A 26,827-nucleotide genomic window follows, 5' to 3' on the forward strand; every position below is an offset into this window, starting at 1 on the left:
AACCTGTGTGTAGGATTACAGCTTTTGTTGACAAAATATACAAGATAGTTTTATTCTTTCTGGTCTGCCACTTGTGTTGACTTTTTATTGAAAAGTTTACAGTTTATACCAATGGATTCCATTCTCAGAGGTCATTAACATAATCAAAAAGTGTGTTCTACCCAGGTTTGGGAGCTGTGTGTGCTCCCAATTTTTGGTTGTGTGGAAGCAAGATAGGAGGAAATAGCCCCTGGTGGAGCAGTGGTAAAACTGCCGCCCTGTAACCAGAAGGTTACAAGTTCAATCCTGACCAGGGGCTCAAGGTTGACTCAGCCTTCCATCCTTCTGAGGTCGGTAAAATGAGTACCCAGAATGTCGGGGGCAATATGCTAAATCATTGTAAACCGCTTAGAGAGCTCTGGCTATAGAGCGGTATATAAATGTAAGTGCTATTGCTATTGCTAAATGCTGGTTAGAAATGATTGTGTGGAAGCAAGATAGGAGGAAAAGCTACCTAGGTTTTCCTCCTACCTTGCTTCCACACAATCACTTCTACCCAGCATTTCCTCCTGTCTTGCTTCTTCATAACCAAAAATTGTGAGCACACACTGCTCCCAAACCCAGGTAGAACACAGCTTTTGACTGTGTGGATGACCTCAAAATCTATTTTGTACTTGAGAATAGGTTTTATACACACGCACACACACTGCGACAGTGCAGTTAAGAAAACATATTGAGCTAAAAGCAGCTTACATTATTAAGGATTAGGACTCAGCTCTTTCTTTCATAATAATTTTTCTTTCAGATCTATTCGACAACATAGCCCTTTTCTTACAGGGCAAGATAGAAAACAACAGAATAACACCTTTGTATGTAAAAGAGATACTCTTTTAAAACAGATGCCTGTATTATCAAAGGAAATTGAAGCAGATCAAATCAATATTGAAGTTTTAGTATCTGAGGAAAATATGCCAAAATCAAGTGACACAAATAAAATAGAAACAGTATTGGTCACAAATACATTTTCAAAAGGTATGCTGTATTTATGGTATTTATTTTTCTGAGATTAATTTTTTAGCAGCCAGATGTAAAATGCAGGAGTCCCTATAGAATAAGAAAAGAAAAATGTTGCACACACTACCATTCTGTACAGACATAAATAATTCAATTACACCAAATTTATTCTTCAGTTATATTTTCAACTATATACTAAACAATTAAACAACTTAGGTGCTTTCACACATTTAAAGCACTGTAGTTGATTAGATAGAAACTTGATCTGTTGCAACTTAATAGTATACAGTAACTTTTGAGGGAAACTACACTAGCAAATTCAAAATTGGTCATTTGAATCAGTGATGCAAAAGATTGCCAAAACCTGTTACATCTGTTCTCAGCACATAAGTATGACTGTAATAAATGTATAGAAAAGCAAAACCTGTTTCCAATTACCCCTGCAGGAAGGTTGAAAAAGTAGTGTTGTCTCAAGCCATTGATAACCCTTTTAGGAGCTGGGGACAAGAGCTCCTTGATCTGACTGCTTCCTTTCTTGCCTTACCCTCTGGATGCACAGACCTTTCAGTACTGTTCTCTGTAGGGGCTGATGGCAAGAGCTGTCTGGCCTGGGCACCTCTTCTGCCTTTCTCTTGGGACAGTGTCTTTTAGTACAGTTCTTTCAGTACCTTACACTTAACAATGTTAACATATATTGCAGATTATGCTCACATACTGGCTAATGTAATGTGCATCTCAGAATGTTTTAACCCACACAAGGGGAAAGGGGCAATTTTCACCAACCCCACCCCCCTTCCTCCTGCTCCCCTCCCCACGCTCCATTAAAATATATACTTGAAGGTTGCAGAGAGAAATGGGGTTCAGTGAAAAACACCCCTTCTTTTTGCAAGGGCAAAATGTTCTTACACACACATGATGTAAGTCAGTATGCGAGCCTATGTGTTTATGGCAGCGGGCAAAATTTGGATACCACTTTGAGGACAGTTATATGACAGGAACACTGAAAGAAATATCAAGACTGAAAATATAGAACACTGAAATATCTAACACTGAAAGAAATAACAAGATATATAAGACATATCATAGCAATGTCAGTATTTCTGTTAAGGTCCACTAACTGGAACTTTATGATCCAGTTATGATCCAGTGAAAGCAGTCTTCAATACTCCCTAACAATATATTTTTAAAAATGAATGGTAATTTTCCTGATTTTGTTTTGTTTTCAGAAAATCAGTCATGCATAGAGCAGATTTCCAGTAGTATCTTTATGCTGGATGTGGATAATGCATCTTCTATACTTGAAAGGCATCCAAGAGCGCATAACAGTAGTCCATTGCCAAGCCATGGCTATGTGACTGAAAGGAAGAAACAAGCAATGTCTTATACATCAAATGTTCAACCTATTGTAAATGACTTTGATAAAAAAGGAAATCAAAACAGCATGTTACATTATAACAACGCCAAAACCCACACTAATAATGAGATAGGACATCAGACAGGCCCAAACAGTGTTTCACACACAGAGTCATCTCAGCAACCTTGTAATGGGCCTGCTCACACAGATAAAACACATTTTATGAATGATCAAAAGCCAGAAGAAACGGTGTATGATACTGAAATGGAGTTGACTGCTAGTGAACTAGGTGAGATACTCACAATTACATCAAAAAGAAAAGATGGAAGTGCTGATCTAGTCAAAGCTGATAAAGTTTCAGCAAATTTGAGAAAGGTTAGATATCCCAATACAGAAAAACATATTAAAGAAAAAGATCACAATAAGCCTAAAATACATAATGAAAATGTTCCAAGTAGTGGAAAGATTAAAAACATCCACACTACTACATCTCAAAAATTTCAAAAGCAAGGGAAAAAGTTGTTTCAAAGAAGAGCTACTCAGGCAATTGAAGTGAACAGCACCAATGATGTTGGAGAAAATTCCATTAATAACAACAAGAATAGCAGACAGATGCACGCAGTAAAACATGTAGACCTAAAGAGTCAGCAAACCACTAATGTTTTACAAAAGGGGGAAAGGAAAGATATTATTTCTGAAACAGCAGACAGTTCAAACAACCAGTCCCCAGAACAAGACAGCAGTAAGAAGCCATTAGAAAGTGTTTGTATTGAAAACTTGTCATCTGCAGAAAGCCACACCTCTGATGTAATGGCTTCAAAGCAGGATTTATTAGATATAAATGTGACCACCAAACAGATAGTGAAAAAGGTTACCTATCGTAATGCTTCCAAAATGAACAAACAAAATGACTGTGGAATAGAAAATGAGAAGCATGCCAGAAGGAATCTGAGAAGACTTGGATCAAAGGAATGCAGACCTGATTGCCAGACAAAACAAGACCCAAAGACAAATATAAAAATGGAGTATAACAACAGAGAAGTTAATTGCAGTTGTGGAACAGCAGCGAGATCTACTAATGCTTCAGGTGTTCCAAACACAAAACAAATCAAGGAAGAATTTTCACAGGGAGATACAAGGCGAATTTTTGCAAAAGCTAGCCGGAAAACATATATTATATATCCAGACTCTCTTAAGCAGAAAAAAACTTCAGAGAAACAAGAAGTACATGAAAACGTTCTATTTAATGATATTACCCATAAGAGAGTTGAAAATATGCAAAGAATTTCTAATATTCAGAATTTTACACCTTTGTGCTCCCTAAAGGAGACTGAGTTTTGTGTTAACACTTTCAATAAAAGGGAAGAATCTACAACAAAGCTAAGCAGAAAGACCTATGTTGTTCGTTCAAGTGATGAAGATAAAAACAAAGAAAAAGTTATTTCTAGCATTACTGAAACACCTATAGGGTTCCATAAAATTCCCCAAAACATCCCAATACTGAAGAGCCCTGAAACCTTGCCAATAACATACCATGAAACAAATGAGCATGCTCTTACCGGGGAAGTGGACATTACTTGTGAAGATTCCTACACTAGAACATCAATTCCAGATTCCGGTATGTGTAGCCCTTCCTAGGTTAGAGATGGAACAATTCATTCTTACCCAAAGGCCAGAGACCCTCCCTAAACTAAATTATATCCATCAAATATAGAAAAGGCATTGGATCCCACTCTGGCTTTGTTAATTTTGTTTTTCGCTTCATTGGATGGGTTTCCCTGGATAATTTTAAGAATGTGTGATGTAAATCCTTGAGGTGTGAGCCCCTGTCCAAGAAACTGGAAGAGATGTGGCTGAATTGTAGGGCTTTACTGGAGATGATTTATCATGAGATATGCTCTGGGTGGTAACTGGAATCATGTAGAACAGTAACAGTTAAAGAGTTTCTGGTATAAGATGCTGTTTATTTGTTCACTGGAGTCCAGAAACATTTAAGCACTGCAGAGAAATGTAGCAGATTTATCTCTAGCATTCCATGACCTCTTGGCTCAGCTGTTTCCAATTTCTTTCTCTATGGCTATATATCTGCCAGCTCAGGATCTGAATGCATGTGATGATGTGAACTCTAGCCAATTAAAGCTTATCATAAACCTGTTAGTCTTTAAGATGTCACAAGACTTTTGGTTTTGCTGCAACAGACGAATATGGATGTCTTCCTAGGATTTTAGGAACATAGGAAGCTTCCATATACCAAGTCAGACAATGAGTCCATCTAGCTCAGTATTGTCTACACAGACTGGCAGCAGCTTCTCCAAGGTTGCAGGCAGACGTTTATCTCAGCGCTATCTTGAAGAAGCTGCCAGGGAGGGAACTTGGAACCTCCTGCATGCAAGCATGCAGATGCTCTTCCCAGAGCAGCTTCATCCCCTAAGGAGAATATCTTACAGTGCTCACATGTAGTCTCCCATTCAAATGCAACCAGGGCAGATCCTGCTTAGCAAAGGGGACAATTCATGCTTGCTACCACAAGACCAGCTCTCCTCCCATTTTATACTTACCATGTATTTGCAATGAGTATCACATATAGTAGCAGGTTTTGCCATAGTAAATATTGTAAAGTGTTAAGAGAGACACATTGGGACATGCACTAAGATGTGACTGGCTGCAGCTCCCTAGTACAAATGCATTGCATGTTTACAGATACATATCTCCACATACTGCAGACTGTAAATCAGCCCTGAATGCTGGGTATGGGCCATCTGCTTTGTATGCAGAAGGTCTCAGGTTGAATCCCTGGCTTTTCCAGATGGAGGGGAGAAAGACTCCTGCCTGAAACCTTGGAGCCGCTGGCAGTCAGTGCAGACAATACTGAGTAAGATGGACCAACGGTTTTGGTATAAAGCAGCTTTCTATGTTCCAATAACCACACATACTGATTCCGTGCCACCAGTTGCATTTCTGAATAGGTTGGGGAAGAAGGCCATTGTGGCTAGGAAGGATTACAGTGGTAGTCCATCAACATCTGGGGACCCAAGTTTGGCGCTCCTGCATTAATTAATGATGTTTTTATCCCATGCTTTCTTAAAAGAGCTCAGGGTGACAAACATGGTTCCCCAGCCCCATTTTATCCTCATAATGTTAGACAGATCAATGGTGACTGTCCTAAGGTCACCCAGGCTTGTGGTCAGGCAGGGATTTGAAGCCATGCCTACATCTGGCACTCTATCCATTACATCACACTGGCTCTCCAGAACACATAAACTGATAGGTGCTTTTTTAAAAGTTAATTAAAGGTTTAGAAAGTATTTGTAATTATTGATTCAAGTTTGTATTCTCAGGGCATAAACCTCTGCAAGATCTAACAAATATCCACATATATTCCTTTCCAAAACCAAAGGAAGATTTAGAAGGCAATTCTACACCCATGGTTAGACGCAGGCGAGCCACCGTTTGCTACAAAGAACCTAGAATAAATAGGTCAGTATTCAATACATGGATTTGTTCCTTTAGCTTTGCAATATTCAAATATGTTTCTAAATGCACTCTATACCATAAATTGCATTTAGATATATATTTTAATACCATAATCTGTTATTATTGTTATTTATCAAATGCATATTTATAATGAAATGATTACGCAGTCATTCAAATAAGAATCCCCAAAGGATCTAAAGCAGGGGCATCTCTACAACTGAACATGGGGGCAGACAAATATGTCTGGGCCCCAGAGTGGGGGTGGGCCCTGTCTGGGCAGCCACTTGCTCTTTGGTCTTGCTCTTGTGCCTCTTTGAAGAAGACGGGGGCAGGGGCCCATCTTCACGTTTTGTCCCAGAGCCTATTCCAACCTTGCTACACTTCCGACCTAGACAAATGTTTCTAAGAGAAAACCCCATGGGATTTTTCAGGATAGTTAACCTGGCATAAAACTGGCACATGCTTCCAATGTGTATATACCCACATACACTAGCCCTGAGCCCATTGATACTTCCACATGCAGATGTGCTGTATAATAGAAGTGCAACAAGCTGCCATGTGAACAGATAATCCAGAATTCAGCAACTGATCACGCAGTAGCTTAGTGCACCTTTTAGGAATCACATGATCTCAGGGTCAAACTTAAGATGTTTACATCATGGTCTTAGATCATGGTCTGAGGAGGTTAGGATTCAGGCTAAGCGCACTTCCCGCCTCCGTCCCCAACACTGATCAGTTCTGTCCAACAGAGCTGCACCATTGATGGTGAGGACACACCAGGGTAATGTTACCCTGTGTATCCCTGACATTTACCAGTGTAGGATCCCCAGATCCAGCAGGTCTCCAAGATCACCTGGCACAGAGAACTTGGAAAAAATCCTAAACTCTCTAGCCACCGTATATTGAACATAAGATGGTGGTCTGAATTAAATGTATTCTATACTCTTCTGGCATGTGAAATAGTCCTGTTTAAAGAGTGTTTCATAAACAAACTGTGCAGCTTTAATGGTTAATATTAGAAACATAGTGAATGTTGACATTTATCAGTACAATGTACATTGTATGACTGCTCAGCAGTTCTCACCTCAGATCCACTGATGATTTTATCCTTTTTGTTTTACAGCAAATTGAGAAGAGGAGATGAGTTCACTGATACAAGATTTCTTAATTCTCCAGTCTTCAAAGTAAAAAAGAGGCAAAGCTTTAAGAGTAAATCAAGATTAATCTAAAGAGGATATACAGAAAAGCTACTAGCTTTATTAAGCACATTTTATGACAATATTGTTTCTTCCTTACTCTGTTTCATTGATTACAGTTTATTGTCCTACACTCTTTTTCCATATTAAAAAAAACACAAAATTAATGAGAAGAGCAAGACTAGAATTACATCTTTAAAATATTTCCATTATTAAACCTTCTTAGTAAGTTTAAACATTTCCAAGAGGACATATTATCTTTTAAAAAGTTAAATTAAAAGTTATATGTTGTAGATTGGATAAAATCAGTCTAAATCTTTTTAAACTGAATAATAAAGATTTCAGAGGAATATGGAGTAGAGATTTCCATTCTTCGGCGGCAGGGCGGGGGGGGGAGCAGTTGTTCTAACAGTTTGAACCTACTCTGGACACAAATAAAGGATTACATCTTATCGGGGGTGACCAAAAGTCAAATAAGACAAAGCTCCTGGATCTTTTAAGAATTCTGTAAAGGAAGTAATTATGGTAGATGCAATTTGTCAAGCAGGAATGAGCAAAGCTGCCTGAGCTGAAATTCCAATTTCTACACAGCTATAGGAGCCCTTTGTTTCTGGACACCTTAATACAACACCTACCACGGCAACTTGTCCAAGGCAAGGAGGGCAGGACAAGGCTGTTTCACTCTGCCTGCTGCTACTGCTAAGAGGAAAAAGGAAAACATGTTGCTGCTGTTCCCAGCATTCCTAAGACCTCACTGGGAGTTTAGAACCTACCCTACACAGGCCTTAAGGTAGGTACAGGGAATTCTGGTCTCTCCTTCTTACCTCCTCTCCATTTCCCCCCCCCCCCCCGCTCTGGGAAAACCTTGGGAATGTGCCATGAAAAGACTTCCTGTTGCAAAGAAGAAGCAGCACTGACTGCTATCAAGGCTTCATCACAGGGAGAGGAGCCAACTTCTAGTGGCAAAACAAGGGAAGAGAAGGTCCCTTCTGCTAGCACTGCAAGGCTCAGGCCCAATCCTGGGCTCTGCATAGCATGTGCAAGATTGTTCTCTTATGAATCAAGTCCCATTGGATTCAGTAGGGCTTACTGTGAGGGAAGTTAGAACTGCATGGTTTTCCCAGAGCAGAGAGGAGGTCAGAAGGAGAGATCATAATTCCCTCTAGCTTGAATGCTTTCACATGTGAGCAGGGATGGCTCCAAGGCGTGGTGGGCACTGGATCCTCCCCCCGCCCCCCCCCCAATATTTCCCACTTCCCCGTCCACCACCAGACTGGAACTTTACAGCAAAGTGTAGACAATACAGTCATAGTATCTGACGGTCCTATCGCTCCAATTATTTTAAAAGGCCTCTGTTCAAAGAAACTTCATTCCATCAATCCTCTATCCCAGAACAAGCTGCAGAAATCAGTGCAGCCAGGTAGGGAGGAGACTCATTGAAGCTCTTCACACGATCTGTGCGAAGAGCATTGGGCGGGTCTGCGAGGAGTGCAAGTTAGCCTGACCCTCCCAACAGACGATCTCTTGCCATTCCCTGGGTGGGCAAATTGTCCTCCCAGACGAGCGGCAGCTCTCCTGCAGGCCGCCTGTAGCTCGCCAGCCGCTCTGGGAGTCGGGTGCAAGCCCCCCCCCCCGAGTCTTAATATTTATTTATTCATTCATTCATTTAATACATTTCTATACCGCCCCAAATGCAAGTTCTCTGGGCAGTTGACAAAACAATAAAAAGCCAATAAAAGATTAAAACAGTCCAGATAATGCGCACGTAAGTGCGCGGAGCATTACTAGAAGCCTCCTGCCGCCGAGTGTGTCCGCCAAGCAACTGCAGCAGACACACAATCACTTAACCTGGTTTTGGGGCACACTCACGTCCAAAACCTGGGTTAAGTGGGGGGCTACTCAAGCAGGCGCGCCGCCGCCAGGAGCCACGCAGTTCCTGGAGGTTCTCATGCACAGCGAAAACCGGGCTGGGCTTCCCTAGCTGCTCATGAGAATAGCTTCATCAATCACCTTACTTCTCGAAGCATTTCAAGTATAGCCAAAAAATCCACTCCCCTAATCACATTCTTTGCTAACCCTTTGCTAACCCTGACTAGTTTTCCTAGAGCTGTTCCTGCACGAGAGGCTTAAACAGATTTTTTCTTAAATCAGACAAATATAAAACTTACACTGACAGACAGCTTCCCTCCCATATTTTTTCCAGCATTTGTATATGTGGTACAATGATGGAGGCAACCTTTTAGCATCACATGTGAAAGCCCTTCCTTTGTGCCAAAGTATTTTCAACTGCTATGTTACATTGAGAAAGAAAATACTCAAATCAGCCTTGATCGGGAACCACCCTTAGCAACTGAAAAATGTTTTTTTTTTCCCAAATAGCAATCAAATATGATGAAAATTGAGGAAATGGTCTAGGTTTCATCTTGCCTAATTCTTCTTTGTATTTGATTAACATTGGCTTATGAAGCATTGGGCAAGGACTCAAGAAGTGATATCTCAAAAAATACTTGCTGCTTGCTAGGATGAACACCCAGGCTAAGTGGTGGGCCCCCAAGGTGGGCAGAGAGTGGCAACCAGCTGTTCGGCAGGCATGGAGTAGAGAGAGGGTGTCCCCATGCATCTTTGCTTCCCACGGTGTCATCTAGGTTACAGGAGATGGTTCCTAACTGCAGCAAGCAGCACTGAAAAATCTGTGGTTTCTTTCTACTATGTATGTATTCAGAATGCATTTGTTCTCCATTTTTGTGGAGAAGCTAGTCTCTGCTTTACCCATGACTTATATAGATTTATTTATTTTTACATGTATAGCCTGTGCTTCCTCAAAATAACACAGAATGGTGCACATTAGGGATGTGAACAAATCGGTTTTTTCTATTCAATTTGTGCCCAAATTGAATCACCCCAGATTTGTTTTGTGTCTGAATCTGTCCCCCCAAATCACCCCAGATTCGATTTAGATTTTATTCAGATTCAGATCGATTTGGACCACTTATAAAGGTCCTAATGGCACCAAATTTGGGTGGTGGGTAGGTCGCCATGGGTGCCACCTATCACCCAAATTTCAAGGCAGTGGGGCACTGCCTTGAAATTTGATTTTTAATTATTTTTCTTGTAGTTTTTACTGATTTTGCATATATCCACCATAGGAAATAATGGGGATTCAAAGTCACCCTACCCTAACCCAAACATGGACCCCCAGCTTTAATTAAAAAACAACAACAAACAAAAACTGCTAAGCTCTAGCCCTCGTAGAAGAGTAGTTATGGAGCAAAATGTGCGGTCACTATTTTGCAAGTGTTTTTATTATTTAGTGTATAACTTTTCCTCATTATGATTCCCTATGAGGATTCATTATACACCTTCATTAGTCTGCTTTCCAGTAGGCTTATGATGTCACCTGGCATTCTCTGTGAGTGTCCATCCGTGTGTGTGTGTGTGTGTGTGTGTGTATGTATGTGTGTCCACTCCCCTCAACTTTGCAACACCTTGACCAATATGAGCCAAATTGGGTACAGTTGTAGGGGACACAAAGGGAAACCTAAATGGTGTAGTTTGTGATTATGTCATTCACCCAAGATGGCAGACGCATAACAGTTTTGAGGCACAAGTGGGCTAACTTGTGAACCGCCTAACCAATTTGAACCGAATGTGCTACAGCTGTTGGGACACATAGGGATGCTCATTAGTGTTGTGTGTGACGATGTAATCCACTCCAATTCAAGCTGGCAGCCACATGAAAATCAGAGGTGCAAGCGGGCTAATTTGTGGACTGTCTAACCAATTTAAACCAAATGAGGTATAGCTGCAGTGAGTGGCACATGGGGACACCTCAACGGCATAGTTTGTGATGATGTCATCCACACCAATTCAAGATGGCAGATGCGTAAGGTTTTGAGGCGCAAGTGGGCTAACTTGTGAACTGCTTAACTGATTTGAACCAAATTTGCTATAGCTGTAGGGACACATAGGGATACCCTAATGGCATGGTGTGTCTGAGATCTGGGGAAAATAAAAAGAGCAATCCAAATCTTGAAGCAATTCGAATCGAATCTGGCATGATTATATTTGGACCCAGATCTAGCCAATGGACCACAGGGGCAATTTGTTCTGTATCCAAATTGCCCAAATCAGCTAGATTTGGGTACAAATCGATTTGTACCTGAATCGTTGCACATCTCTAGTGCACATGGTTACATTTATCTACCCAATAGCCCTATGAGGAAAGTTATGCTGAGAGATAAATGACTGTCCCAGAGTCACCCTGTGAGTTTTTATGGCTGAATGGGGATTTGAACCTGGATTTCCCAGCACACTAACCACTCTACCACTCTGGCTCAGAGTTCTTTCTTCTTGTTGTTATTTATTAGTAGTTGTATTCATTTTTGAAATAATCAGGCAAACAAAGCTGCTGCTCTGGTGATTTTAGAATGCATTTATTCTCCACAGAAGCAGCCTTTTGTAGTTGGTCTGTACTTTATTTGTGGCTTGTACAGTTCCTTTCCTGTGTGCACACTTGTGTTTGAACCTGCCATGTTAGATACAAATCTACACACTACTGTAGTCCTGTTAAGCTCTATAAAGCAAATGATGTTTTCCATATTTCTCTGTATTTCTGCTGATGAGCAACTGAGATCTGTGTGCTTGTCTGTGTGTTTGTATTTTGATCCCGCTCGGCTACAAATCTGCACTTTGCCAGTTACTAAGGCACCTGCCTAGTTCTGGCTACCCCTCCACAGCTGCCCACAATTGGATCCACCTCTCACTACCTGTGGCTCCACCCATCACCTGCCCTGCCTAGTGCCCCACCACCACCAGTCCCAGGAACCACCAGCCACCATTGATCTAGTAGCTTTTCATTAAGATCCACAAGTGATCTATAAGCAGACTTACAACTAATAATAACAACTAGCTGACCCAGGTGCAGAGCATGTGTGCCCTTAGTTCTCCCTTCCTCCCCCTCCATTTCAGGGCTCAGCCAGTTCTCCTCCCATCCCTTCAGCCAGTCTCCATCGCCGCCCTCTCCGCCAGCAGATCTCATCCTCCTTGCGGAAGCCGCCGGCCCTGTTTTCGCTGCCTGCTTAGCCACTCACGGAGGTACCTCCTCTTCCTCCTCAACCTCCCTCCCGCCCCTCCACCGCCAGCTCTCATCCTCCTTGTGAGGAGTCTGGTGGCTGCTCATGAACTCTTGCAAGAGCTTCCATACACGGGATTAGCCACGGGTACACCTTAGAGAATTATATATTATTACTCCTGTGTTGAAAGAACTACACTGGCTGCCGATACATTTCTGGACAAAATACAAGGTGTTGGTCATTATCTAGAAAGTCCTAAACAGCTTAGGCCCTGGGTATTTAAGAGAACGTCTTCTTCACCATGAGCCCCACCGCCTGTTAAGCTCATCCAGAGAGGTTCACCGGTGGTGGCTGCCAATTCCTTTACCGGCTACTCAGGAACGGCCTTCACCATTGCAGCCCCTGGACTTTGGAATGCACTCCCTGTTGAAATAAGAGCCCCGCCCCCCCCGCCATCTCTGGCAACTTTTAAAAAGGCACTGGAGACACACTTATTCACCCAGACTTTTAATTAGATCTATGGTTTTAAATTTTAATGTTGGTTTTAAATAATTTTAATGTTTAAATGGTTTTAATTGTTTAACTGGTTTAGTTTAAATTTTAATTAATTGATTTTAATTGCATTAATTTTGTTGTAAACTGCCCTGAGCCATGTTTGGAAGGGCGGTATATCAAATAAAATTAAGTAAGTAAGTAAGTAAAGATAATGTCACAGTAGAAGTACAGAAAAGTCAGTGCCACTCTTGCATTCTGATTCTCTACATAAGGGAAGGTGTTAGATAGTAGCCTTGCTTTAACCCCCCCCCCACACCACCACCACACATGCATCGGGACCGCTGTGCTAGCTGGGGGGAATGTTATCCTCTCTATTGGGTACTCAGTGGTAGAGCAGGTATGGGGAAGGGGGCGGGGGTGGTGGAGTGGCAGTGATCCATCGGAATAACATCTCACCAGGCTCCCTGTGAGACAACTGGTCCATATCAAGTGTGTGTATTTTAGCCTGTGGAAGGACTGGATAGATTGGGGATTCTATTGGTGTACCAACCACCCTGTTGCCAAACTGAGTCCCTAACTGAGCTGACAGAGCTGGTTGCAGAGGTGGTGTTGGAGTCGACCAGGCTTTTAGTGTTGGGTGACTTCAATGTTCACTTTGGGGCTGGCTTGTCTGGTGTGGCTCAGGAGTTCATAGCAGCCATGACAACTATGGGCCTATCCCAATTGGTCATAAGGCTAATACACACTGCTGGTAACACTCTCAATTCAGTCTTTTGCTCAGATCAGGGTGGTGTTCCGTGGATGGAGACTCCTAGTGTCTCTATTGTCGTTGATGGATCACTATCTGGTTAAGGTTGGTCTCATGGCCACAACCACCTCTTCAGGGTTGCAGGACTTATTAGGATGGTCCACCCAAGAAGGCTGTTGGATCCTATAGGATTCCAAGAGGTCTTGCAGGGTTTTAGGATTGGTTCTGCTGGTGATTCTGTTGATGCCCTGGTGGAAACCTGGAATAGGGAGCTTACCAGGGCAGTACACATTATTGCCCCTAAGTGCCTTCTCCATTCTGCTTCAAAATGAGCTCCATGGTATACTGAACAGCTACGGGAGCTGAAGTAGCAAGGGAGAAGGCTAGAGTGTAAGAGGAGGAAGACTCGACTTGAATCCGATAAGACACTGCACAAAGCCCATTTGAAGGCTTATTCTGTGGCAATATGTGCAGCAAAGAACATAATTCTATTCTGCATGTATTATATCCACAAGTTCATGTCCCGTGGAGTTGTTCAGAGTTGTGAAGGGATCGACTCAGGTTTTCTCTTCTCTGAACGTAGATCTGGATTTTTCATCATTCTACTATGCCTTTAACCTTTTTTGTGTGGATCAAATATCTCACATTCAAGCCTTGGACTCCACAGTTATGGCAGGGTCAACTGCAGTATCCAGTATCTCCTCTGGTTCAATTAGAATGGATCAGTTTCCATTTGAGACTCTTGAGGATGTGGACAAACTCCTTGGAGGTGTTGGGCCTATCACTTGTCCTTTGGATCCATTCCCAATGTGGCTTATAACATCTAGCAGGGAGGTTGTTAGAGATGGTCTAGTTGACATCATAAATGCCTCACTGAGGGCAGGATGCCTCCATGTTTGAAGGAGGCAATTGTGAGACCTTTGCTTAAGATGCCTGCCCCAGACCCTTCAGTGATGGATATAGGCCAGTCTGTTCCTTGAGGATAGTGATCTCAGAACTGTGGTGCACTCTCTGGTAACCTCTAGGCTTGACTACTGCAATGTGCTCTATGTGGGGCTGCTTTTGTATGTCGTTCAGAAACTTCAGTTGGTTCAAAATACAGCAGCTAGACTGATCTCTGGGGTGTCTCGGAGAGACCATATTATGTCTGTTTTAAAGCCACTGCATTGGCTGCCAATAGGTTTCCAGGCAAAATACAAAGTGCTGGTAATTCTCTTTAAAGCCCTAAATGGCTTAGGACTGGGTTACCTGGGAGAACACCTTCTTCTGCATGATCCCCACTGCACATTCAGATAATCAAGAGCGGCCCATCTGTATATATCAGCTGGCAGTGACTGTAGAGCAGGCCTTCTCTTTAGTTGCTCCTGGGATGTGGAATGCGCTCCCTATAAACATTTATGGTTTAACATCTTTACCAGCCTTCAAAAGAGCCCTTAAGACTATTTTTTTAGCCAGGGTTTTAGTAATAATTCTGAGTTTAAAATTTTTAAAACTAGAGATGTACATATCAGGTGGTATAAAAATATGACAAAAACAAACAAATGCTGTTAAATAATTAAAAAAATATTTTTAATTGCTGTAATTTCTGAATGTGGTAGATTTTTTAAAAAAACCTTGTTTTAATAGCTGGCCTTGTTAGTCTTTGTGAACCACCTGGAGCGTCAGGTGGTATATACATTAAATAAATAAATACTAAAAATAAATAAAACAAAAAGACAACTATATCTGAGAATTAAGCCCTGCTGCATTGCTTCCCAGGCCCCATACCCAAGGATTCATCCATGCCAGCCAGCCTCTATTCCTATGGCAAAAGTTGGACATGGCCTCTAAGCATGTACAAAGTTCATTTCTCACACTAATTGATCCTTGAACTTGAGCTCAAAAGGCTTTTCTCCTTCCCGACTCCGAGAGCCCACCACTCTCCTCCAGCAGGAGGAGGACTGACTCGCTGAAATGCCAAAGCCACGCCTCCCTCTTCAGTCGCCTGCCTCTAATGGGGATCCGGTCAGCTCCTCCCTTTCCCAAGACCTGTTGCTGCTGCCCTCCGAATTTAGTCCCTCTGTGGTGCCCGACTTCCTCCTCCTACTTCTTAAATGGCTGTCAGCACATTAGCAGCCGCGGCTGGAGAAGCGCGAGCAGGGATGGCTTCAGATGAGCTGGTTTTCTACGTGAATGGCAAAAGGGTAAGTGAGGATCAAGCTTCCCTAGCACGCGGCATAATGATCTAGGGAGGATCTTCTCTTCCAGAGGGGCAGACGGCCGGGTGGCAGGAAGGGGGAAATCCGGACTCCGCTTGAGATCCAGTGGGAGGCAAACAGCCCCCCCCCCCGCAACAAGGCTCCTGGATTCTACGCGCTACGTTATTTTGTAATAAACACAAATCTTTTTCTCTGCGTCGCGACGGAGATTAGAGCTGCGATTGCCAAACCACGGAGAGTGTGCATTTACGGTGGCTTGCCGCGTACTCCTGGGCATGTTTACGCAAAAGAGAATCCCACTGACTGCAAGAGGAGTTGCTCTCAAGTAACAGAATTGCAGCCTGTCCGACATGATCAGAAGTCAGTCTCTCTTCTTCGTCATGCATCCTGGCTTCTGACATAATATAGTATGTTGGTGTATTGTTGCCTGCAGCCTCCGCTCCGGCCCCTGTTGCTGGGGTTGTGTTGCAGCTCGCGCTAGCACGGGCTTGGCGACCTTTGTCACATTTTGCCCCGCACTGTGGCGAGGTTGTTTCCAGAACAAGTTCACACTAGTCTTGCTTTTATGTGGAGGTAATTGCAACAGGTATCATTGGTTTGTGCCTGTGACATCATCACTAGTGTGTGTCACGCTAGGGCTCTTGCTATTTTCTTAACTTTTAACTTTTGCAGTTTTAATTTCCCGTTTCTAAATAAGGAGAGCTGGTCTTGTAGCAGGCATGAATTATCCCCTTTGCTAAGCAGGGTCTACTTGTGAGCACTGTAAGATATAACTCCTTAGGGGATGGGGCTACACTGGGAAGAGCACCTGCATGCTTGCTGCATGCAGAAGGTTCCAAGTTGCCTGGCATCTTCAAGATAGGGCTGAGAGAGAGATTCCTGCCTGCAACCTTGGAGAAGCCGCTGCCAATCTGTGTAGACAATACTGAGCTAGATGGACCAATGGTCTGACTCCGTATATGGCAGCTTCCTATGTTGCTATCTGTATTGCATTGCACTTGAGTCAGTGAGGCTTCTGAGTAGGAAACTCTGTATTCACCTCTGAACCAGCCCATGAGCAATATTTAGAACAAAATGGGCTCCAAGAGCACTTCTGAAGGAATTCTCTTGTCTGCTTCTGTCCCTTTATTTTGGCCGTGTGGATCTCCTTGAAGGAGTGCTGGACTAGGACCAGGGAGACCCGAGTTCAAATCCCCATTCAGCCATGATACTAGCTGGGTGACTCTGGGCCAGTCATTTCTCTCTCAGCCTAACCTACTTCACAGGGTTGTTGTGAGGAGAAACTCAAGTATGTAGTACACTACTCTGTGCTCCTTGGAGGAAGAGTGGGATATAAATGTAATAAATGTAATAAATAAATAAATAAAACTGGGCAGATGTGTGTTACCATGTAGACAAAGTGAGCAGGATGTACCTTACAATGGCTCCCCTTTGAGCTGATCAAATATGCAGACATAACCAAAGAGTCTATTCCTGTCTTGACCCACTATGGAAGATTTATCATTTATGTCACAGAGAAAACTGTTCTTACATTGCCTGATCACCTGGTGCCTGGAGGAAGAAGATGCTTGATTCCTTACATCTTGTGTTTCACTCCTTGCTGCAGATAGTGGAAGAGAAGGCAGATCCTGAGCAGATGCTGCTGCCATATCTGAGGAAGAGCCATATCCTTTTCTTGTGGGTCTATTATTTAGGGTATTATAAATGTTTACTGAAGCCACCTAATGGCGCAGCGTGGAAATGACTTGATTATCAAGCCAGAGGTTGCCGGTTCGAATCCCCGCTGGTGAAACAGCTATATTGGGCAGCTGTGATATAGGAAGATGCTGAAAAGCATCATCTCATATTGTGTGGGAGAAGGCAATGGTAAACCCCTCCTGTATTCTACCAAAAGACAACCACAAGGCTCTGTGGGCTCCAGGAGTCCGACTTGAAGGCACACTGTACCTTTACCTGTAAAGGTTTACCTAGCAATGTTTCTTACTGCAAGCAGCTCCAGTCAGTGGAAGCCCAGAGTCTACACACACATACACGGGCCAAACTGTACATAATTGATCTGGATTGGTTTTTAAAACTGAAATGCAGCCTGTCTGTGTGTGTACAAATTTGTTTGCACAAGCAATTCTGAGGAGCCTTTCCCCATGGTCTGTGTTTGTGATCAAAATCCTCCTCCCAAAGTGACACTTTCTCTCCTAGTTGCTTTCCAGACAAGCTGTTGGAACAGCAGCAAAATGCCTCCGTTCAGGCAAGTCGCATTTGGGATGTAAACAGCAGGGGAGCAGTCTTGCAGAAACTAACAATCCAAAAAAACAGCAACTTGTCCACGCCGGATGTATGACGTCCTTGCTCTATATCGCAGCGATTAAATTCGCAACAAGGCACTGGAAATGTGAACGGCACCCTGCTGTCTGAGTAAGGACTGCGGTGTCACGATGCAGGATGTGTGGAAGCACACTTCTGACATACAATGTGACCCCGTTGTAGGGTCTAGTCTGGAAAGCACCCTACAGAGGAAAAAATATCCCTAATTGAAAGAGATGCTGGTTTCAGCTGAGCACTGTCAGCTTCAGGTGCCTGTAATTTGTGCCATTTAAAAGAAAACAAGATAAAAGGTGAGGCTTGGTAGTTCTTAGGGCAGTTGTGGGCCCGTGACATTTTGCTGCCTCAGGTGGTCCTCTCCCTCCCCTTCTTCTTCTTTCCTATTGAAATCAATCCTCAATTCTTTTCTCCTTTTAAATCTCTTACTATAAGGAGGGAGGGAGGGAGGGAGACGGATGGACAGACAGACAGACACGGTTTCACTTTCCTTCTTCTGTAGACTCTTCCTGGAGAGGGTGCTGAGTGGGTGGCTGTGCCGCCCCTGAGAACTGTTCCACCGTCTGCTGCCTGAAGCAGCCTGCTTCCTCCTGCTTCATGGTAGGGCCAGTCCTGTTTATGGGGGGATCTAGTTCAGGAGTTCTTAATCTTTTCGCACCTGCAGACCTCACAGATCTTCAAGTATTACCAATGGACTCCCGCCCTATTTACATAATTAATTAATTAAATTCACATTTTTTTCATGCAAGCGTTTTGACTAGACCTGTGCTTTTAAATTGTTTTAAGGATTTAATGTCTGTTTTAATTTGCTGAGATGGAAGTTTGGGGCAGTGTACAAATATAATAAATATATAGATCAGTATATTTTCATAAGGCTCAAGTAAAAATTAGAAGGAAGAAAACAAGCACTCAGGATAGTTATTTTCAAGACATTTATTCTGGCTCACTAGCAAGCAAATTAAATTGAGTGTGGCAATGGTTTTCCACGGACCACCTGAACCTACCCCATGGACCCCTAGGATGTCAACCCCAAGTTAAGAACCCCTATTCTAGTTCATCTTTGCTTACCTCCTATAGTCCCATGGAGACCAAACACTGATGGGTTATTGCAGTGTGTGTGTGTGTGTGTGTGTGTACACACACACACACACTTAAGTAATTTTAAATCCAGATTTTGGTGCTTAATTCATTTGTGAATGCAGCATTACATTTAAGTGGCTCTGTAAATTTTCTTTGTAAAATTTGAAGTCCGTAGCTGTAGGAAATCTGGGTTACCAAACTGATAATGGTCAAGCTGTGAAATAGCCAGTAGGACAAAAGGAAATGCTAGGAAGACTTGAGGACATGACGTAGCTTCTAAAAAAAAAAAAGAGCCCAAATGTTCTATGGGAGTACATGAAGTCTGAACTGAGAAGTCTAAAAGCTGAAGCACTAAGGCCCAGGCAGCTTGAAAAGCAGTATTGCTCTAGCTTATTCTTGTGCGTCCAGTACAGTATGAGCACACACAGATGGCTCCAATAAGAAGGAAACCTTTTCTCCTTAACTGGAGCTCTTTCAGTCCGTCTCACAGGTACCAAGTCTGGCTGTGGTGGAGGTGGCTGTGGTGCATGCACTGTGATGATATCAAGATATGAGCCAGTTACTAAGAAGATCGTGTATCCTTATGAGAACTGCTTAAGGATGTAAACTGCATGTTGCAATTCCTCTCTTTCTGGGATGATGGGTTTTGTTTGCAAAGTGACTCTGTAGCTGTGCCATTCTATCTGTCTGTCAGACAGTTTGCAGTGCTGCATCATGCATGCTCTAGCATGAAGAAGCAACAGAAGCCAGGCTGGGCTATGTTGAGAAAAACAGGCTTAATGCTTCAAGACAGGGGTCGCCGAGGTTTAGCCCTCTCCTCCAGGCTGTCCTGGAAAGCAGGCCGTTACTTTTCTCCCATATCAGTCAATGGTGTTCTTTTGGCCCAGTAGGTAAGTAAAGCATTGCTCTGAGGGGCACCATAGCAGTGAGGACAAAACCTGACACTGCTGGCCCAGCCCCACTGACAGGAATTTCCGAGGGAAGTGATGTCTCTCCCTGTACAGAAATGTGTAGCATTCCTCCCTCTGCCCCCAGCTCCTTGGAGTATACAAGCCCTTCTTCCACACACCACCCATTAAAGAGGCATGTTGATCACCCTATGAATGATAAACAGTAATTGATATGCTATGTGTGCTGTAGATGAGGGTTCATGCAGCCATTTTATGAACAAACCCATGTAAAATGTCTCCTTCTCCAATATACAGGTGAAACTTGGAAAATTAGAATATCGTGCAAAAGTCAATTAATTCCAGTAATGCAAATTAAAAGGTGAAACTGATATATGAGACAGACACATTACATGCAAAGCGAGATAAGTCAAGCCTTAATTTGTTATAATTGTGATGATCATGGCGTACAGCTCATGAAAACCCCAAATCCACAATCCCAGAAAATTAGAATATTACATGGAACCAAGAAGACAAGGATTGTAGAATAGAACAATATCGGACCTCTGAAAAATATAAGCATGCATATCTATTCAGTACTTGGTTTGGGCCCCTTTTGCAGCAATTACTGCCTCAATGCGGCGTGGCATGGATGCTATCAGCCTGTGGCACTGATGAGGTGTTATGGAAGACCAGGATGCTTCATTAGCGGCCTTCAGCTCTTCTACATTGTTTGGTCTCATGTCTCTCATCCTTCTCTCAGCAATGCCCCATAGATTCTCTATGGGGTCAGGTCAGGTGAGTTTGCTGGCCAATCAAGCACAGTACACTGTATACTTTTCAGAGGTCCGATATTGTTCTATTCTACAATCCTTGTCTTCTTGGTTCCATGTAATATTCTAATTTTCTGGGATTGTGGATTTGGGGTTTTCATGAGCTGTACGCCATGATCATCACAATTATAACAAATTAAGGCTTGACTTATCTCACTTTGCATGTAATGCGTCTGTCTCATATCAGTTTCACCTTTTAATTTGCATTACTGAAATTAATGGACTTTTGCACGATATTCTAATTTTCCGAGTTTCACCTGTATGTTCTTGGCTGCCACTTCGAATATCTTGTGACCTTTCCTTTCCTTGCTTTGCCTTTCCTTTCCTTTCCTGAACACTATATATGGAAGTGAAATATTTCAAAGATTTAGGCATTTGGGAAAGACTTGCTGTTTTCCAACTCATTGAGAGGCTTTGGTCATCACAAACATGTCTGAGATGATCAACATTTAAATACAAATGCCAATTTTCTCCACACTTCTGCCACTAATATATTTATAATTATACAGATAAATACTGTGATGTATACTATGGCAAATATATTCTCCTTTACTATCCAAGTCATTATTCAGCCAATGCATGCTTGATTCCCATATGTTCATTATATGGTACTGCAGTTATCACTGTGGAAGGAATTGGAACTACCAAAACCAGGATTCATCCCGTTCAGGTAAATACATGCCATCGCATCTAAAATGATTTTTCTTGGCTCCCTGTGCATTTCAATCACCACCAGCCATGCTGAGATGATTCACTGTGGAGTACAATCCAACCTTTGATCATGCACATAGAGTAAGATGCAGCTGAAGTCCACATTCAGCTCCTAGAGGCAGGACACATATGGGAACCCCACCCTATTCCAGTTGTATCACAGCTGTTCTACTAATATAGCAGGCCATGGCATGCCAGTGGCAGGATTCCCACCAAGCCAAAAAGGGATCCAGTCTTGCAGGCTACTTCAGTCTGGCTGCATAGAAGCTCCAGCTGCTAATATCTGAAGAAATAAAGCACTGTGTTTGGGACAATGATGCACTGAGGGCAAAGCCCATATCAGCTCTGTCAGTGGGGGTGGTCAAGCCTTTATTACTGTGGAGCCCCTGCAATGTACAGGCCTTGTGCGTGTGTGTGCGCACGCACACACACACACACACGGCAGCCATTTTGTTGGTTTTATCAGTGTGATGGCCAATGTATTTATTTTATCTTTAGGGGTTTGGTTAGAATGTTTGTTTGGTCAGAACATCGGTGGGTGATCTGAATGCTGTTTCTGTGGCTTATGGATTTTAGCTCTTTGTGGTTTTACTGCTGACTTCTAAAAATGGTTTTAGTCATTCAAGTGACTAGCACTGAGAAATAGTTTTTGTGAGCTGCCTTGCAGTGGATCTTTGGATTTGAAAGGCTAGATCTAAGGAAGTAAATGAATAAGTTGAGTCCAGAGTATGAGATAGGGCTACTCTGGGGTGCCCGGCAGTGCCTCGGCAGCCCTCGTAGGCTTGGACTTTGCCCTGGGTCTGCTGACCTGGTCAGCTGGCAATAAACAACGCTGACAAGCGAGAGTGTGGACCTGATTATGCCACAGCCAGACCCACAGGCCCCCCTGCGTCTGCCAGGCATGCCACAAACTCCTGCTGCCTGTGTTATTGAGGAAGCCATGCTAGCCACCCTGTTTTTTAATAGCCATCCCATACTGTTATATGTCTTGCCACTACAACGTATTTCGTTAGGATTAGGTGCCAATGTTGGAAACACTAAGCCAAGTCTGTATGGCAAACTTGATAGATAATAAGAATGGTATAACTCTGTCAATTACATGTTCTGCTCAGAGGAGTGCTTTGAGAAAGATCTGAATAAGGGAATTTAGTTATCCTGCAGCAGGTTTTACATTGTCCCAGGAACGGATTGCGAAAAGTCATGGTTCTCAGTGTGGCTTCTGCACTCCTGGCATGGTGATGTCCATCTACGCTTTACTGCGCAACCAGCCGGAACCCACGTCAGAACAGATAACTGAAGCTCTGGCTGGTAAGTGTTGTTCTGGCGAGCAAAAAGCTGAGAAGCGAAATCCATTGCTGGGACCTCATTTGCTTAGAAGAAATAACCTCGCTTATTTTCTCATTTAACTAGGCAATTTATGCCGCTGCACTGGCTACAGGCCTATTATCGATGGCTGTAATACTTTCTGCAAGGTAGGGGTGTGTGGGAGAAGGAGAGGGGTGGGGGCAGGGGGTGGTATGATAAAAAGAATAATGTGTGGGTGTACAATGCCTATTTGTTTTAGATGTGCCGTGGTGATTTTCAATACTGGGGAAAGGCCAGAACTTATTTTAGTGGGTGAGAACAGTGCCTTGGGTCTTAGGGCTGTTCCTCAAATGGGCCCAGCCTTGGAAGAGGGCATTGAGGGAGACAGGCTGCGGCTGCGGCTGCTTTAAGGGAGAAGCGTAGACGTTCCCATGCACAGACAGTGCAGTTATTCATGCCCATCTTGATACCCGTCATTGAGTCTTTCATGGTAATCTGAGGGGACATGCGACTAATCTGAATTTGTTATAAAAATTGTTATGGAACTTGCTTCACAGGGAGCTTTTAGTCTTAACCAGAGATCCAAATTTCCATCAACGATGTTCCATTGTGAAAAGTTCACTTGGTCTTCTTATTTCTGTGTAATTTTACTCCCCCTGCTACAGTTTTACATTGCGGTGGATTCCACTGCCATTTATGAATACAAAACGGATTGCCAGTGCTTGCCAACTTAGGTTTTATTGAATGTAGACCGAACTGTCGGTGTTCCATATGGGGATGGCCCAAGACATTCTGTTGCCTGAGGTGAAGGGCAGTATGACTCTGCACCCGCCCGCCCACTCTCACAGTCTGCAGTGGGTGCTTAGCATTCTCAGGTCATGCTGTGGAGGCAGAGATGGTGGCATGGGACCACTCTCACTTTATGTCATCAAGCCAGGCAGTGGTGGCAGGGACATTCCTAGCTCTAGTTGGGGTGAGAGAGAAGTGGTGGGCCTTGGTGGGGCAAGGAGGGGGAGATCAACAGCATGCCTCTGCATTTGAAATTGAGTTACTGTATTTTGGTACAAAACATGGACTTTCCCCCCTAGCATAGAACCAGGGACAGCCCTTCCGTGAGGCAGGGGGAGGCAGTTGCCTCTGGCACAGGGGCAGGAAGGGGTGCGGGGGACAGGAAGTGCCAGCCCACCACCACCACCGCAGGTGCCACCCTGCTGTCCACTGCAGCAACCTTCAGTGGATGGCAGGGTGGTGCCTATGGAGGTGGGGCACTTACTGTCCCCTGCGCCCCTCCCTGCCCCTGTGCCTGAGACGACGGCCTCATGGAAGGCACATCCCTGGTTTTGTACGGGGCGGGAGTATTTTGCACCCAAATAACTCCAACTCTGAATTCTGTGACCTGTTTAAGCATATTTGGGTGTTGCTTTTTAGTTAGCATACTTTATTCTGCATTTCTTTGGCAGGGGGAGGAACAAAGAGTGATGCATGGTGCTGCTGCCAGCCAGTGAAACCCTGCTCACTCACCTCTCTACCTCTTTTAAGATGTAACCAGGCATTGCTTAAACCACTTTCAGGTGTGTCTTCATTCTCATAGGGGCTAGGCAGACATAGGAAGCTGCCTTCTCTTGAGTCAAACCATTGGTCCATCTGGATCAGTATGGTCTGCACGGACTGACACTGGCTCTCCAAGGTTCCAGGCAGGAGTCTTTCCCAGCCCCACTTGCCTGTTAGTGAACCTGGGATCTTCTGCATGCGCAACATGTGATTTACCACTGAGCTGCAGCCCCATGCTTACAACACCCAGTGTCAACAATTAACAAGACATTTCCAATGTCAGCAATCCAGCCAAAGTGAAGCATTTTTAAAGCCCCGTCAGTTTCTGTACACATGCTTAAATTTTTGCCAGCAACACCCATGGGCCTTGTAAGTGCTTAACTTTGGGTGGCTGAATTGTGCTCTTGATTTTAAAGAAAGGCAGAAGATGGAGGTGCTTGTGATGCTGAATTCTGTGCAGTGCCAGATTTGCACCTGCATAGTATGGTCACAGAGACATGCAATGCACACATCCTGGAATGCATGTTTGATATCTGTCCTGCAAAGAGCTCAGTCCAAGCCCTTCTCATATCATTGGAAGTCTTCCCAACTTTTTATTAATGCCCTCAAGGCTGTAATGATAATAAAGGGGTTTTATTTTTCAGGAATCATTTTGTTGCCAAAGTCGAGAGAATGGGAACTGTTGCTTGGATCAAGAAGACCATTTACCTAATAAGGAAAAGAAGGTGATTTGCAGATGAAGTCGTTCCCTCCTTTATTGTTTCATTGTAAGACTTCCATAAGAAGATAAGAGTGCTTTGCTTCCAGCATCCCCAAAATGGTACTCAAGTGGAGTGAAAAACCCGTGTGCACTGCTAGCCACCTTGCCACTGTAGCACAGAGGCTCGTGTAGGTAGTGACTTTGCCAATTCCTTCGCTCTCCACAGAAGCTCTTCATGTCACCTGGAAGTAGACCACTGAGGGTTTTGAGACCTTCAGCCTTCCACTTCTGGGTCACACAGAGCACTTCAGCAGACAGAAGGAATTGTAAGTCTCTGTGATGCAACAGCAGGACTACAACAGTGCATACATTTTGGGTTTTGTTTTGGGTTTGGCGTTTTATTTTATTTGTTGCTCCATATGTGCATCATTAGTAGGGATGTGCAAAACGATTCTGGTACAAAATGATTTGTACCTGAATCTGGCCAATTTGAGTGATTTGTAGACAAAACAAATCACCCCTGCTCTCAATTGTCCAGATTCAGGTACAAATTACCCCCAATTTGGATCTGAAAAATTTGAAGATTTGGACCCCCATTTTGTGTCCAAAGTGGGTTGGGCGGTAGTGCCCAATGGGTGGAAGCTACCACCCAAATTTCAAAGATATTGGGCAAAGGGGTGATTTTTAAAGAATTTTTGTAGTTGTCATGTCTTTAAGTGTTTTCCTATAGAGAATAATGGGGATTTCAGCATCCTCATAACTCCACTGGGGGGCACCAGGTGGCCCAGAGCGAGTGGTGGTGTGTTTTACATAGGGTGCCAACCACCCACAAGCCCATGGGGCACTGGGTTTTGTTGTTTCTCAGGTGCTCTGAGAGTAGATACTCTGGTAGCAAATCCACTCTTATTTGGATTTGAAAAATTTGGGTACAAATCTAATCTGGGGTGATTTGCGGGGGCAGATTCGAACCCAAAACAAATCAGGGATGATTTGATTCGGGTGCAAATCAAAACAAAAAAATTGATTCGTGCACACCCCTAATCATTAGTCACTGTTTTTGCTCCATATATGCATAATTAGTCGCTGATGTTTGCCACTGTTTGCAAAATGCAGTGCCAGCCAGCCTTCAGATGGTTCAGACTAAGGATTCAGACAGTTTCCAGTTAAAAAACAAACAAACCCCAAACCCTACCAATATAATGTAAATAAGAGTAGATACAACCCACAGGCGCTCCTCAGCATGGCAGAGCTCAGGACTGGAACTCCTTCAACTCATGTGGCCTATTGCAAGCACAAGCACAAAGCCATTTCCTCATCCTGCTTTATCTTCCAGACCATTGCCTACGGATGATCATCTTTAAATAAAAAGCCTATAACTTCACAGTCATGTTTTTTTAAAAAAAATTCTTCTGTTCAGAAGGAAACAGCTTCTATAAAATCTGCTTCATGCATTCTTTTCTAGTCGGAGAACAGTGTCTCCTTCTTACCAAGGACAACTCCAGAGTGGAGCAAGCACCCCTTCCCACCTCCCCCCATTTCTGTTTCAGAAATCTAGTATGTGGGACACAGATTGCCCACCCATAAATGCATTTTGCCTCTTCTGTGCACCCCTCAATTTGTGTGCGGGTGCCGCCACTGTTTGTTACCTGACTATCCCAAAAGAAACAATTGCTGTATCCCAGAAGATAAGAAGGGTTCTGGAAGTGCTTCCTCTGTACAGCGGCAGGTGCCAAGGAAGTAACACTCTCTGACATAAAAGACCAGCTCCCTTGTCTTCGATGTGTTCGGGGGGGAGGGGGGTTGCTTCTGCTTATTCGACAATGAAAGGAAATCATTCTGCATGTGGTCAAAGGCACTCTTTTCTTTAATATTTCACATATAGCAGGGGTGAACCCTGACAGGAAAAAATAAATT

At 43.4% G+C, this 26,827-nt stretch overlaps 2 protein-coding genes and 1 long non-coding RNA gene across 14 annotated transcripts in view; 2 read left to right on the plus strand and 1 right to left on the minus strand.

The window, feature by feature from the left end:
- The window catches only part of SGO2 (shugoshin 2), a 21,004-nt gene extending 13,637 nt beyond the window's left edge, over positions 1 to 7,367 (plus strand). For all 8 annotated transcript variants that reach the window (XM_053278932.1, XM_053278930.1, XM_053278926.1 and 5 more), the window contains 4 exons: positions 785 to 1,011; positions 2,220 to 3,965; positions 5,686 to 5,824; positions 6,945 to 7,367. In XM_053278932.1, coding sequence (XP_053134907.1) covers positions 785 to 1,011; positions 2,220 to 3,965; positions 5,686 to 5,824; positions 6,945 to 7,050 — 2,218 coding nt within the window. In that variant the 3' untranslated portion in view covers positions 7,051 to 7,367. The remainder of the gene's footprint in view (positions 1 to 784; positions 1,012 to 2,219; positions 3,966 to 5,685; positions 5,825 to 6,944) is intronic.
- LOC128337781 (uncharacterized) lies at positions 821 to 7,356 on the minus strand. Its single transcript, XR_008312433.1, has 2 exons — positions 6,906 to 7,356; positions 821 to 3,981 (listed from the first exon to the last, which is right to left on the minus strand). It is a non-coding gene; the product is annotated as an uncharacterized LOC128337781 (long non-coding RNA).
- Positions 7,368 to 7,726: 359 nt separating the features above from the next.
- Positions 7,727 to 26,827, plus strand: part of AOX1 (aldehyde oxidase 1) — a 99,067-nt gene continuing 79,966 nt past the window's right edge. For 2 of the 5 annotated variants that reach the window (XM_053284121.1, XM_053284125.1), the window contains exons 1-7: positions 15,322 to 15,515; positions 17,137 to 17,194; positions 19,405 to 19,501; positions 21,208 to 21,316; positions 22,539 to 22,665; positions 22,768 to 22,829; positions 24,858 to 24,938. In XM_053284121.1, the coding sequence (XP_053140096.1) occupies positions 15,426 to 15,515; positions 17,137 to 17,194; positions 19,405 to 19,501; positions 21,208 to 21,316; positions 22,539 to 22,665; positions 22,768 to 22,829; positions 24,858 to 24,938 (624 nt within the window). In that variant the 5' untranslated portion in view covers positions 15,322 to 15,425. Of the gene's footprint in view, positions 7,808 to 15,315; positions 15,516 to 15,776; positions 15,891 to 17,136; positions 17,195 to 19,404; positions 19,502 to 21,207; positions 21,317 to 22,538; positions 22,666 to 22,767; positions 22,830 to 24,857; positions 24,939 to 26,827 lie in introns of those variants that run through there. The other 3 variants (XM_053284122.1, XM_053284126.1, XM_053284124.1) reach the window with 3 other exon arrangements.

The sequence above is a fragment of the Hemicordylus capensis genome, chromosome 1 (assembly GCF_027244095.1).
Source record: "Hemicordylus capensis ecotype Gifberg chromosome 1, rHemCap1.1.pri, whole genome shotgun sequence".
In the NCBI taxonomy this organism is placed as follows: domain Eukaryota; kingdom Metazoa; phylum Chordata; class Lepidosauria; order Squamata; family Cordylidae; genus Hemicordylus; species Hemicordylus capensis.